This window comes from Oppia nitens, unplaced genomic scaffold (genome assembly GCF_028296485.1).
Source record: "Oppia nitens isolate AA-2021 unplaced genomic scaffold, nextdenovo-longstitch-racon4-pilon3 scaffold48_pilon_pilon_pilon, whole genome shotgun sequence".
In the NCBI taxonomy this organism is placed as follows: domain Eukaryota; kingdom Metazoa; phylum Arthropoda; class Arachnida; order Sarcoptiformes; family Oppiidae; genus Oppia; species Oppia nitens.
The window spans coordinates 19,387-34,478 of NW_026533230.1; the positions used below are offsets into that span (position 1 = coordinate 19,387).

The 15,092-nt window shown below is 22.8% G+C and overlaps 1 protein-coding gene and 1 non-coding gene across 2 annotated transcripts; both read left to right on the plus strand.

Annotated features, from left to right (window-relative positions):
- Positions 1 to 301: 301 nt before the first annotated feature.
- LOC128959358 (uncharacterized) lies at positions 302 to 11,934 on the plus strand. The gene is made up of 7 exons (XM_054305306.1): positions 302 to 908; positions 6,348 to 6,812; positions 6,909 to 7,214; positions 7,392 to 7,424; positions 7,752 to 8,289; positions 8,349 to 8,594; positions 11,628 to 11,934. The coding sequence occupies exons 1-7, from the start codon at positions 302 to 304 to the stop codon at positions 11,932 to 11,934; spliced, it is 2,502 nt and encodes an 833-aa protein (XP_054161281.1).
- Trnak-cuu (transfer RNA lysine (anticodon CUU)) lies at positions 2,222 to 2,294 on the plus strand. Its single transcript has one exon. It is a non-coding gene; the product is annotated as a tRNA-Lys (tRNA).
- Positions 11,935 to 15,092: the final 3,158 nt, after the last annotated feature.

The window sequence follows — 15,092 nt, forward strand, 5'->3', positions numbered from 1 at the left end:
ATATTTATATAAATTAATAAACAATAATTAGTAAAACAATAGTCACAAAAAATTATTATTATTATTATTAGTACAATATTTTACTACTAAAATATATTTCACAACAACAACAACATCAAAAATTGTATTAATTTTTTGGGGTATATAAGCGCAGGAACTCAACACTAAATATAACCCATACTGAAAGCACCAGTAGTTAAAAATAATTATCTAACTGTGTTTCTATATAAAATAATTAATTATAAAACTAAATAAAAATTTGTTATAAATTATAATTATTATATAATTAATTTTGACGATGATGCTCAAATCAATACTAACAATATGCCTATTACTGTTTGTTATAGCTTTAGTTAGCTGTGAACAATCATCATCATCAGCACAGGTAGCCGACAATAACAATGGTAGACAACAACAACAACAAGTGGCCAACAATCGTAGCAACAGTTACTGTCCGAATGGCGGCGGCTGTCAATGCAACTGCAACTGTGGCCGACGCGATGGCGGCGGCAACTGGGATGGCGACAAATGGCAACACTACTGTCCACCGTGTCCCTATCCACCTGGCCCATATCCACCGGGACCCGGTATTGATAATTGTTTCGAACTGATTCGGGCAGCATCAAGGTTATCGACTGGCCAGGTACTGGGCCTACTCCTGCAAACCCTACTGTCCAATCTGGTATCGCCTATATTGCAGGTTGTATTGGCCGGCAATAATACTGTCGAGGGTGCCGTCACACCACTAACCAATATACTATGCTATGTGGTTGGCCTACTATTGCTAACATTGCGCAGCTTGGGCTTACTGGGACTGTTGGGTATGAACGGCCTGTTGGACAATATATTGGGTGGCGGACTATTAGGTGGTGGTTCAGCTGCCGGTGGTGGTGGTGGTGTTGTCGGTGGTATACTTGGGTAGACAACAATTTTTTTAGGGGTTTAATTCAATCAATTTATATCAACAAAATATTATAAAGTTATTTAATTGATTATAATATATGTTTGATGTATTAATTGGTTATATTTATGATTATATATATATATATTTAATTATATTTAATTTATAGAATTATTTTTCTAATTATATTTAGATTTTTTTTTGCTAATTAATTAATTTTTGTTTTTAATAACTATTTGTTTTGGAGATTTAAAAAATGTATTTTATTATTAATATTATTTCTAACTATAAACTATTATTTATTTATTTATTATTATAAAAAAAACTAAAATAAACTTGGTAATTTTTCATATTCAAACATATAATAGTTTTTGTTAATTTATTAAAAAATTGTAAAACGTTGTAAAATTGTAAAATTTAGGGTTTAATTAATAGTTTACAGTTTTTATTGTTATAATATAAAAACAGAAAATAATACAAATTACTTAATTAATTAAATTATTTTTTATTTTTTTAGTTTTCCTACAAACTATAAATTTAATATTTATAAATAGTTAGTAATTAATAAATTTTAAAAATGCAACATTTTATAAATATCTTATAAAATAAATGTTTAAAATTTAATTACTATATTACTTGACAGTCTTTAACCTATTGATATATTTGTTATATTTTATTTATACATATATTAATTATATGATTATAAATAAATAACAGTCTTTTAATATTTTAAAACTTTCAAAATTATTATAATTAATTTCTAGCCAATAAGTTATCAATGTTAAATATTTATATACTACTTATTATTTAATTTACAATTTTGATAAAATTATTATTATTATTATTATTAGATGCCTTAAATAACTTTATTATTAATTTTAAAGTTTAAATTTTATTATGTTTTTAATTAAAAAATTAAGATAAAAGGGATTTTTTAAAATATAAATTTTGCTTTTTCTTATAAACTATTTATTATAAAAATTATTTATGTTTGTAATAAAAAAATTTTTAAACATAATTTGCTAAAAAATATTAGATATTAAAAAAATAATAGGCATTAATAAAAAATATAATAATAATAATAATAATAATAATATTTGTTTATACTATATTATTATTATAACATATAAACTTATATATATATATTGTTTAGTTTATTTTTTTCAAGATTTGATTTTTTCAATATATAAAAAAATAAATTTATAATTAAGATAATATTAAATATAAACAAGCTTATCTTAACTTTTTATTATCTATTTATCTAGCTGATAATATATATACTTTATTATAGATAATTAAGCTAAAATTTTGACATGCTAGGCCCGGCTAGCTCAGTCGGTAGAGCATGAGACTCTTAATCTCAGGGTCGTGGGTTCGAGCCCCACGTTGGGCGCATATCATTTTTTTTGTATGTTTTATTTTTATGAATTTAAAATTATTTAAAATTTATAGGTTAATATTTATAATTTATAATAACTAGCAATGGATTCAACAGTGGATGGGCTGACCAGTGTCTGGACGGTTGTGTTGTTGTTGTTGTTGTTTTCGGTGATAGTTTGACATACAGTCCGCTTTAGTACAGTTGACTGTCGGCGCCCTTAATAAGTACTTCACGAGGCAATAGTCTATTGATTTTAACGGTATTCATATTTTTTAAATTTATTATATGAAAATGAAATATATTTTTTTGTTATTTTAAAATATTTTTGAATATTATTATCACTTTCATTGAATTTTAATTTAAATTTTCTATAGAATAATATTCTGTTACAGTAATTGCTTTCAAAAAATAAAACATTATATAAAGATAATAACTAAATAAATATATTTATAAATTTTGTTTCATTTGAATTCGTAATTATTTTATATATGATAATTATTTTTAGTCATAATTATTTATTATTGTTATATAAAAATTAATTACACTGTATATTAATCATAATTATTTAAGAACTAAATATTTATATTATTTTTAGATTATTATTAATAATTAATTAATAATTATATTTAAGTACATTATACAATTAAGATAGCTATATAAAACATTTATTTTTTATTAATAATTAATCAATATATTAAGTCATAAATATTACTAACAATTACAAATATATATATATATATATATATATATATATAAGTATAACTATAAGTTATAGTCTATAACTACTTAAAATAATAACATAAATTAATAAATGTTTTATTTGATATACGTCAATAACAATAAATATTAATAAATGTTCAAAATATATTACAAAAAAATAACACATATAACAACATTTGATAGCATTATATTATATTTTTATCAAAAATTATTTTGTATTGTATTATTTATTAATATATTTTTTAGATATATAATAACTATAATATTGTCACTTAAAATTCATAATAATTATTTATTTTTTTTCAAAAGAATACTTACATGTAATAATACTAATAATGTTTTAGTTTAACGTATTTTTGATGATAACATATGTACTAATAGAAAATATCGCACATATTTTATGACAATCTATATATATATTAATTAATATAAAAAAATATTAAAACAAAAATTGTATATTTTTAAAAATAAATTTTAATTAAAAGTATTATAATATAAAATTAAATTAAATTATACCCAACCAATTGAAACATTGGGAAAGTTGTGGCACCAAACGGTCCAACATTTATACCAATTATCCGATTATTATTATTATTATTATTATTATTATTACTATTACTGGACAGTCGTTCAAAATATGTCATTAATTTTAGTTTAAAACTTTGATGACTACCACTAAATGGCCATCGATTTAGACGCCATTGAATATGTGCTAATAATTTGAAATTTGAATGCAATTTATACGATAGTAATGCTTGAATGAATAACATTGAAAATATCAAACATAGGATACCCATTGATAGTATAATTAATGTCAATCGTAATTCAATGATAATTGTTTCAACAAAAAATATTTGATGCCAACACAACAAATTAAATGGTAGCCAACAAACTAGTTCACAATATATTAAATTACTAACAAATTTATTATAGTCTGAAATTAATTGGCAAATTTGATTGTGTTGTTTAATAAACTTATAGATACTATCTATAGATTTATAACAATTAATTTTTGTAGTTAGAAAACTATTGATTAGTTTGATTTTATTCAATAGTAAATATAATATTAAACATTGTATTATTGCTATAAATGATTGATCGCATATAAAACTCATATATGTTATTAAAAATACTACAATTGGTATAAACGATATAATAATTTCAAACCATTGATAATTATAATTGATATATAGTTTCAATAGCATATAAATGAAAAATATTACTGTAACAAAAAAAAATAAATTAATTTTAAATAATAATTTAATAAATAGTTTGAAATAGCATTTATTTTTAGATAAATTTTTTTTATATATAATAAATAATTTTTTTACCTGAATATAGTAAAGTACAATTGATAGAAAAAATAATAAAAATAGCTAAATATTTTGAATTTATTAGTAAACTATTATCAGTGCATAGAAATTGTAAAAATTTATTGTTATTATTATTATTATTAAACTTGTTTTTACATGAATTTTTCAATTTTAATTGTTTAAAACTAATCGGATTCTCTAGTATTATAAACAATTCAATCCAATCCATTGTTTTTTGATCATAATTATGTTTATAATGTATAATATAATACATAATTGCTCCCAATAATGTCAATAATAGCAATGAAAATTCATTATACAAATATATACCATCAATAAAATAGCTGAAATCAAATAATAGTTTACGAGTTTCTACTGTAATAGTAGTAATAGTATTCAAACAAATCATACATTTACTAATGTTTAGCACAAAACATATTGAAAATATTAATTTAATAATATTGTTATTATTATTATTATTACTATTTGTTTGTAATAATAATGATTTAAAATACAATTGTATAATAAATTTATTAATTTTGCAAATTTTGTTTAACATTTTTTTCTCTGTTTAGTCTAATACTAATGTAAAATATTTTTTTCTAAATAATATTTTATTAAAAAAATAAATATTAACAATAGTTAATTGCTAATATAATTAATAAAATTTAATTTATTACTACTAATGTTTGTTGTTTTACTTTATTTAAAAAACACAAAAAAATTATTTGAAAGATATTTGTTTATAAATTATGATATTTTTTATCTAATTATAAATCAATTAATTTGATTATTGCGTTTAAATATAATTTGAATAATACAAATTAAAATAAATATTATTCAAATCTATTTAATAGTAATAAATATTTATAAATATATATATATTTATATTTATATAAGTAATTAGATTTTTAATAATTATAATTGTTAGTCAAAATTAGGTATAATAACTAATTGCATAATTATTTTGTTTTCACATAATGACAATGTGTATACAGTAATAATATATTTGTAGTTAATATATTGTATTAATTTATAAAGTTATAAAACTTCCCATATTATCAAAACAATTTGATTAATTAATTTATATCATTAAATCAATATATTTAGTTTTTTTCCTACTAATACACATTTTTTAAAAAAATTTGTTGCATTAGTTTGGTATATATTGTTAAATATCGATAAATTGGAGATATATTTTACTAAAAAATTGTTTGTAATGACTTACAATTGATTGCTATACAGAAAATAATTTAAATCTAAACAATACTAATAATAATAATAAAAATCTCTATCAAAATATTTATATAAAAAATACAGTTATATTGTTAATGAAATCCCTGTCCCCTGATATGTCATTTACGGCATTCAGTTTGTATGCAATCAATAGACAAACATTGATAACATGTTTATCATTAATACTAAACTATGCTGTAATACTTATACAAACTAATCAATAACTGTATTCAAGTAGAGATTTAATCAATTATTTTAAACAATTAATTATTTTTTAATAAAATTAAATAATGTATATAATGTATACCAAATTATCAATTCATAATCATATCAATTATGATTAATTACTCTATAATTATATTAATAATTCAATTTTCATTTTATATTTCATATAAGATATGAGCAAAAAAAATGTTATTATCAAACATTATTTGACATTTAGTTTTATAATTAAATAAAATATAATAATTATATAAAAGTTTTTTTTATGATTAAATCATAAAAAATATAATAAAATAAATAAATTGAAATAATTATAAGTGAATAATATATCTTATTGATTATTACTAATGGTTATACATACTGTAGATATAATATTAAAGTAAAATATTTAATGTAATAAAACAAATACAGTTTAATAATACTATATATGATTGCATAAACAGTATGTAATTATTAAGAAAATATTTTTTTAAATATTAATTTTCAAATAAAATGTTAAAACCCAATGAAAACTAAAATTTATAGCAAAATATAATGAATTGTGAAAATAAGAAAACATAAAACTTAAAGCCAGATGATTGGATCAAAAGGATTGAAAGATTTTATGTGTTTTACGACGATTTGGGGGTTAATATACTATTTGTTACCAAAGATGATGATCGGGTCTATGGATTGGGTGCTAATTATTGGGGATCATTAGGTTTGGGACACAACCTGTGGGTGAGTGAACCACAAGAGATCATTGATTTGAGACATAAAAAGATTATTAATTTTATTAATGGAGACGAATTCATAATTTGTGTGTCGAGTGATAATTGTGTCTATAGTTGTGGTTATAATAGAGACGGACAGTTGGGTCAGGGATATGAAGATTTTGAATATAGGAAACCAATGATTATACAAATCAATGAAAACAATGATTTGATAATTGATTTAAGTTGTGGTTCAAATCACACATTAGTTGTAACACAAAATAATAATGAAGTGTATGGTTGGGGAAGCAATGATTTCGGACAAATTGGTAGCCGAGACACCACTTGTGAGGCCATTATTACACCGGAAAAAATAAATTTCAATAATAATTATTATATAAAATCTGTTCACTGTTTTCACTGTTCATCGTTTGCACTGACAGGTGATGGGCAGGTGTTTAGTTGGGGTCAAAATCGTAGCAATCAATTGGGACTTAATTCAAATGATTTGATAATATTTAGACCAAAATTAATATCAAATTTGTCTGGCATTACATCAATACAATCGGGTGCAGGAATTAGTTATTTTAGTAGTGATCATAAAAATGAAGTATATTTTTGTGGCGAATATTATAATGAAAACAATGAAATCAATATACAAGCGATACATAAACTATTGGGAAGTTGTAAACAATTTTTAAATATTCAGTCGATTTCATCAAATAAATGGAATGAAAGGATATATTTATGTTTAATCAATGATTTAGTTTATAAATTGGTAGGAAATACTACAATTAAAACTACTTATAATTATTATTTTGATTATTGTGTCAATGAATATCATTTAATACATAAAACATATAACTCAAGTGATTTTACTAAAAATATTAATAATTTTATTGAAAATTCTGTTAAATCAATTAAAGATGAGTTTTTAGAAATCGATGATTTGAATACAGGTTTGTTATAATCAATAAATTGTATTTAATACTAATTATTATTTTATTAATAGTAATGTTTATTACAATACTTATAGATAATATTGAAAACAATTATTATCGATGTTATGATGAATTAAAATCATTGGGTTCGGGAAACTTTGGATCAGTTTATAAATGCAAAGATAAATTACAGAAAGATATTAAAGCAATCAAAATAATTAAACTACCTGGTAATTAATAAATTATAATTATTGATGTTGATATTGTAAAAATAATTATTTTTAGCTTATAGCTTATTTAATATTTTATCAATAACAATTTAAATTATTTATTTAAAATTAATAGATTATTTTACTTTAAACAATGTGTTTTATAAAGAGATAGATAAAGTTACTAAAATTAAGACACAATATTTAGTTTATATTTTTGGATTTTGGGCTTTTAATAACTGTATATATATTTCAATGGAGTACTGCTTAATGAATCTAAAAGAGGCCATCAAATTGAAAACACAGGTATTTGGCAGACAATCATCAGATGAACCCATGGATTGTATGGAGTATTATATTACGTGTGAATTACTGTTAGAAGTGTTAGAATGTGTCCGATATTTACATGAATTGCAACCACCGGTCATTCATCGTGACCTCAAACCCGACAATATATTGATTGCCGACGATATCATAAACGGGAGATTCGTTAAGTTATGTGATTTAGGATTAATAACAGTTCACGAAAAGGTATCACAGAGTCATACATCAGGTGTGGGAAGTCCTAAATATATGGCACCCGAAGTCATAAGTGGTCGCAAATATGATACCAAAGCTGATGTCTATAGTATTAGTGTTATTATTGAAGAGTTGTTCGATACGGATGTCAATGAGTTTGTATTTATTGATAATTCAGATTTAAAAGTAAATTTAAAAAAAAAATTATCTTTAGTTCTCGCGATAAGTATACTAAACACGAGTGGAGTAACAAATATTGTAAACTATTGGATATAATTAAACACACGATGCAACCGGTCTATAATGAGAGACCTACTTGTGCTCAGATTATTGAACAGTACAATGAATGGGCTATCGATAGTAAGGTTGTTACAAATGATGTCAATTATGAACAAAAATTACTTGAAATTAAACACAAAGAACGGGAACTACGATCAGATGACTTGGATTGTGAACCAAAGTTTTGGGAAAATTTCTATAAATTTGTTTTAACTAAAGTTAATAGAAATTCACAATTAAATAATAATAATAAATGTCAAATAATTTAAATACTTACGTTAACAACTTAAATATTTAACTTAATAAAATTTGTAAATTATTAAAAAAAAATAATTCGTAAAAACTAACTATTATTCTAAATTTATTTCCAAAAATCCATTCTCGATATATTTAAATAGTTTTTTTATACAAATTTGAAAATATTTGTTTTTGTATTGTATTTGTTCAATCAATAAATGTATAAATTGCTGGAGTAGCTTAATATAATAAAAGTTATTATCAAGTTATTATTTCTCTATAATTAAAATATAGTTTTTTATAAATTACAAAACAAACAGAAAAAATATGTAAAATATTTAATTAGTAAAATTAATTTTCATATAATAATTGTTTATTAATTTATAGTATATACCGAGTGTAAGAATAAATCAAATAATTTATTATTTTTTGTTATTTTTCTTATATAAATATTTTTTAAATATTTCGTTTCCTTTTAAATGTTAAAATAAATAAAAATGTTAAAAATAATTTTCATAAACCTTACTTGTTTTTTTTTGGTAAATTATTTAATATATGCTAAACATGTCGGATGACAATTACCGGGGCCTCAAACTACTGGTTCTCTATTTTCAATGCACTGGACTGGCAATACTCGGACACATTTGGCTGGAAAACAACAACACCAATATTACAAGAAAATCCCGATACAAATGTGCTATACTGTACACAATTACCGGTGCAGTCATGTTTGTCATGTTATACCAACATTTGACAGTCATTTGCTATACAATGAGTGAGTCCCGGGATTTCGATATCGATCCCAACCACTACCGTATACTCTACATACTGTTCAACATGAAAACCGTTAGCTATACCGTACAGACAGTACTTATATGGATATTTGTGTGGACCCGTGGCCACAGTATACTAAACCTAATGTTAAACTATGAGTCGGGTCATCATAACAGACGGCTTGAACAGCGCACTAGTATTTTGTTGTCACTGGGCGTATGTTTAACATGTATAACACTAAACATACCCTATTATATAGCCTTTACTACGGTAGACAACTTGCATAATAATACCGATGGTTCCCTACATTTTAATCATACGGTGTCAGCGCTGATCTATTTTTCATCACACAATCTACATATGCTAATCGTGGCACTGGTAGCCTACCAGAGCTATCTAATCAGTCGACAATTTCAATGGTTGCTCCGACAAAATGTCCAACACATGTATAGTCTAACCACTATTTATAGCTATGTTATCAAAACTAATAGGTTTGTCAAACAATTTGATCAAATGGTATCGTTTTATTTGCTATCACTGTTGACCATTAGTTCAGTAAACATCATATGTATGCTATGTATGACATTTGTTAGCCACACCACTACCCCATCATCATCATCATCATCGCCCGGTGCCAGCTATTTGTTAGGCGTAATGATGTCTAATATTACACAACTGGTACTAATAACAGTTGTCTGCGATATTATACCCAACAGTTATCGCAAGTTTAGCTATGACTTACAATTGGTTTATACAGAAAATAATTTATATCTAAACAATACTAATAATAATAATAATAATAAAAATCTCTATCGAAATATTTATAACAATACAGTTATATTGTTAATGAAAGCCCTGATCCCTGAAATGTCATTTACGGCATTCAATTTGTATGCAATCAATAGACAAACATTGATAACATGTTTATCATTAATACTATCCTATGCTGTAATACTCATACAAACTAATCAAACTGTATTCAAGTAGAGATTTAGTCAATTTAAAAAGTTTTTAAGCAACTAATTATTATTTTTTTAAATAGTTATCAATGAAATAGAAATTATAAATTAATTTTCTATAAATTATTTGTAGTAAATTTAATTATAATTATTAATAAACTAATATTTAAATCAAACAAATATTATTAATAGAATAATGTAATAAAAATAATAAAAATCATAAAATTATTTTAAATAACAGATATATACTAAATACTTAATAATATAATATAAAATATTGTATTTTATATTAAATAAAGAATATTTATATTAATAATTAACTTTTTATTTTATATATGTGAGTTAATGGATAATATTGTTTATAAAATTATATTAAATAATAAAAAAGTAACAAATTTTCAAAATTATTTTGATTATTGTGTCGATGGATATCATATAACTTATAAAACATTTTCTACAAATGAATTTACTTTAAATATGATTAAATTTATTGGGAATACAATTTATAATATTAAATTAGATTTAATTGAAAAATTAGAAACAAAACATTACACGCCAAATGATTGGATCAAAAATATTGAAAATTTTATGTGTTTGACGACAATTTGGGGATTAATATTTTCACATTTTACCCACCGCCCTATACCCCCCCCCCCTGAGATCGAAAACCTTTCGCAACCCTAATTTATATAATATATAAGATATGAGCAAAAAAATGTTTTTATCACTTATTATTTGACATTTACTTTTATAATTAAAATATAATAATTTTATAAAAAAAAGTGTTTTTAATATATTATTAGAATGATAATACAATAAAATAAATAAATTGCAAAAATATTTGATTATTACTTCTGGTTACACATATTATAGATATAATATTAAACTCAAAAATAAAATATTTTATATAATAAAACAAATATAATACGACTATATATGATATATTAGTGATTGCAGAAACAGTGTGTGATTATTAAGAAAATAGTTTTTAAAATATTATTTTGTAAACAAAATATTTGAACAAATTTAAAATGAAAATTTATATCAAAATATAATGAATTTTGAAAATATAAAAACACAAGACTTAACACCAGATGATTGGATCAAAAGGATTGAAAGATTTTATGTGTTTGACGACGATTTGGGGGTTAATATGCTATTTGTTACCAAAGATGATGATCGGGTCTATGGATTGGGTGCTAATTATTGGGGATCATTAGATTTTTAAATAATTTTATCTTTAGTTCTCGCGATATGTATACTAAACACGAGTGGAGTAATAAATATTGTAAACTATTGGATATAATTAAACACACGATGCAACCGGTCTATAATGAGAGACCTACTTGTGCTCAGATTATTGAACAGTACAATGAATGGGCTATCGATAGTAAAGTTTTAACAAACGATAGCAATTTTCATGAAAAACTTCAACAACTTATAGAAAATGAACGGAAACTACGTTCAGAAGACATGGATTCAGAACCAGAATTTTGGGAAATTTTCTATAAAATTATTATAACTAGACTGTTCAGTATAGTAAACAGATAAAAATAATTTCACATATTTAATAATTAATATTAGATAAATTATTTTTTATATAAATTGATTGAAAAGTTCAATATAATTAAAATTATTATTAAAGTTACTGTACAACAAACAGAAATTATTGAATAAAATATTTCATAAGTAAAATTAATTTATATTTAATAATTGTTAATTAATTTATAGTCTAGAGTGTACAAATTATTAGTTTTTTTGTAATAATAATTTTTTATTATTTAACTTAATAAAACAAATTCTTCGATTTACTTATATATCAGTATATATATCTTATTAATTCATTTAAAAAACTATATAATTAGTTAATAATTATACTTACTTTATTGTGAGCTAATATTAATAATCTAAAATATTAATTACAAATAAATAGATTATGCTTTTATTAATTAGTTACAGTTGTTTTTAAATTTTAAATTAGAATAAGAATATAATAAAATAAATAAATTGCAATAATAATATGTAAATAAATATTTATTAATACATTTTATATCCTATTGATATTACTTATGGCGACATATACTGTAGATATAACATTATAGTTCAAAAGTACAATATTTAATATAATAAAACAAATATAATAACAATACTGTATATATTAATTAATAGCTTTGTATATGAATTTGATTTGTAATAGTAAAGCACTGTTAAGCATATGTGTTATACCTTTACACACGTATACTACAAAATATACACAAACAAAAAGTTATCACAAATAAAGTAATACAAAGTATTATAGATTATGGGTTTATGAGTTCCTTTAAGGAATTTGAAAACCTGTATAGTGATGGTAACCCAGACACCCTGAGTTCTCCCATACTACAGACATACTTTTCTGACCTCAGCAATTAAAAATATTCGACTTTAAAGTCGAAAAATTTTCACTAGCATAATTTATGAATATAATACATGGTTTCATTATAGTTTTTAATGCTGATATCAAATCTAAAATCGAAATGTCATTATATCCAATATTTTTAACATTAAAGCTTTAATTTTTAATTTTAAATTTATTATTTTAATAAATATTTGATATAATGACATATTGATATTAGATTTGCTATTATCATTAAAAACTAAATTAAAATCATATATTATATTGTTAAATTATGATAGAGAAAAAATTTCGACTTTAAAGTCGAATATATCAAATTGGATCAAATGATGTGACATAAGGATCTCTTTATTACCATTCCTAACCTAACCTAACATTACGAATCACTAACCTATAAATAATGCTATTTCAAAAATTGCCATTTGTGACCTAAATATTTTATACATTATTTATTGATATTTTTTATTATTACAAATTAATTACTACAATTCATATACAAAGATATAGACAATAGTTAAACGTTTACAGAAACAGTTTGTATGCAATCAATAGGCAAACATTGATAACATGTTTATCACTAATATTATCTTATGCTGTAATACTTATAAAAACTAATTAAATTGTAGTTTAAGTAGAGATTTAGGCAATTAATTTTAAAAATTTTATTTTTAAGAATATATTAATTTTCACGAATTCCTGAAAGGAATACGTATATACATTCTATAAGTCTGTCTGTCTGTCTGTCTGTCGGTCTGTCTGTCTGTCGGTCTGTCTGTCCCACGAGGACATAGGTTCGAATCCAGGCTCAGCTACGTTTTTTTTGTTTTTTTTTATATTTTTTTATTTTTTTTTATTTTTTAAGTTTATTTTTAAGAAAAAAAACAAAATGGAGTCCAAAAATTAAAAATTAATAAAAAAAATTTTTTTATTTTTTAAATTTTTTTAAAATTTTTTTTAAAGTTTATTTTATCAGGAATATAAAGAAAATAGTGTCAAAATTTTTTTATAAAATATTAATTTTAATTTTTTTTATTTTAATTTTTAAGTTTAGATTTGTTTTAGATTTTTGTTTTTTTTTTATTTTTAAGTTTATTTTTAAGCAAAAAAAACAAAATGGTGTCCAATAATTAATAAAAAAAAATTTTTTTTTTAATTTTTTTAAAAAATTTTTTTTGAATTTTTTTTAAAGTTAATTTTATCAAGAACATAGACAAAATTGTGTCAAAATTTTTAAGTTTAGATTTGTGTAAATTACTAATTAAAATTAAAAAAAGTAAGTAAATTTCATATATTTTAAATGTTTATTTTAAATAATAATGTTAAATAAATTAAAAAAGTACTTGTTTAAAATGAACAATTTTATTAAATTAATTAGTATAGAATTATGTGAAAAATTAAAAATTGAGTAATAAAAAATAATATCTTGCTAGTACTTTTCCATAAACTCTCACGTAATAGTAAGTGTAGTACGTTTATAGTAATTTTCCATGAACTTTGATGTCATAGTAATTGTCGTAATTTTCTTGTATTTTTCCATGAACTGAATTCACAGTAAGTGTCATACCTTTTTTTGTAGTTTTCCATGAACTTTGATGCATAATATGTGTCGAACTTTACTTGTAATTTGGTTTGACCTCAGATGCATAATACGTTTCGAACATTACTTGTAATTTGGTTTGACCTCTGATGCATAATAAGTGTCGAACTTTACTTGTAGTTTGGTTTGTCGTGTTGTGCGACTGCTCAGTAGGCTTCCAAATTAGTATATAAAGACTGCTATTTCTGCAGTGACCAACATTCAACATTCATAGCTTGGTTGGCTAAGCATCCTCTACAACAGTAAGAGTAAGTTGTTATGAAAAATTTATAAATTATTTATTAATATTTTAATTTCTCAACAGATGGCTTTGATTGGCGAATGTTTGGTGTGTTATGACGTAGCGGAGCTGGTGACGTCCGAACTTGTGTGTGAAAAATGTGAGCATCACATTTGACTGAGATGTTTGTACAATGTTTAAAAACGGAGCGTCATAAAGGCTTCATTAAACTTGTTCGTATTGTGTAAATTTTGGGTGGAATTAGTAATATTGGACGTCATCTTTTACACCAATGAAGAGCAATAACAGCAAGACGTTTCGGACTACGCAAATACAGTTCATCTATAATACGTCTTTGAGAACGACTGGGTGAATCCATACGACTCCAATTGATTATAACATGTACTATCCGCATCCTACATATTGTTCTGAATATGAAGAGCTAATATATGCAAAAAACGACGATGACACTCTGTTTATACCAGTTGATGATGACA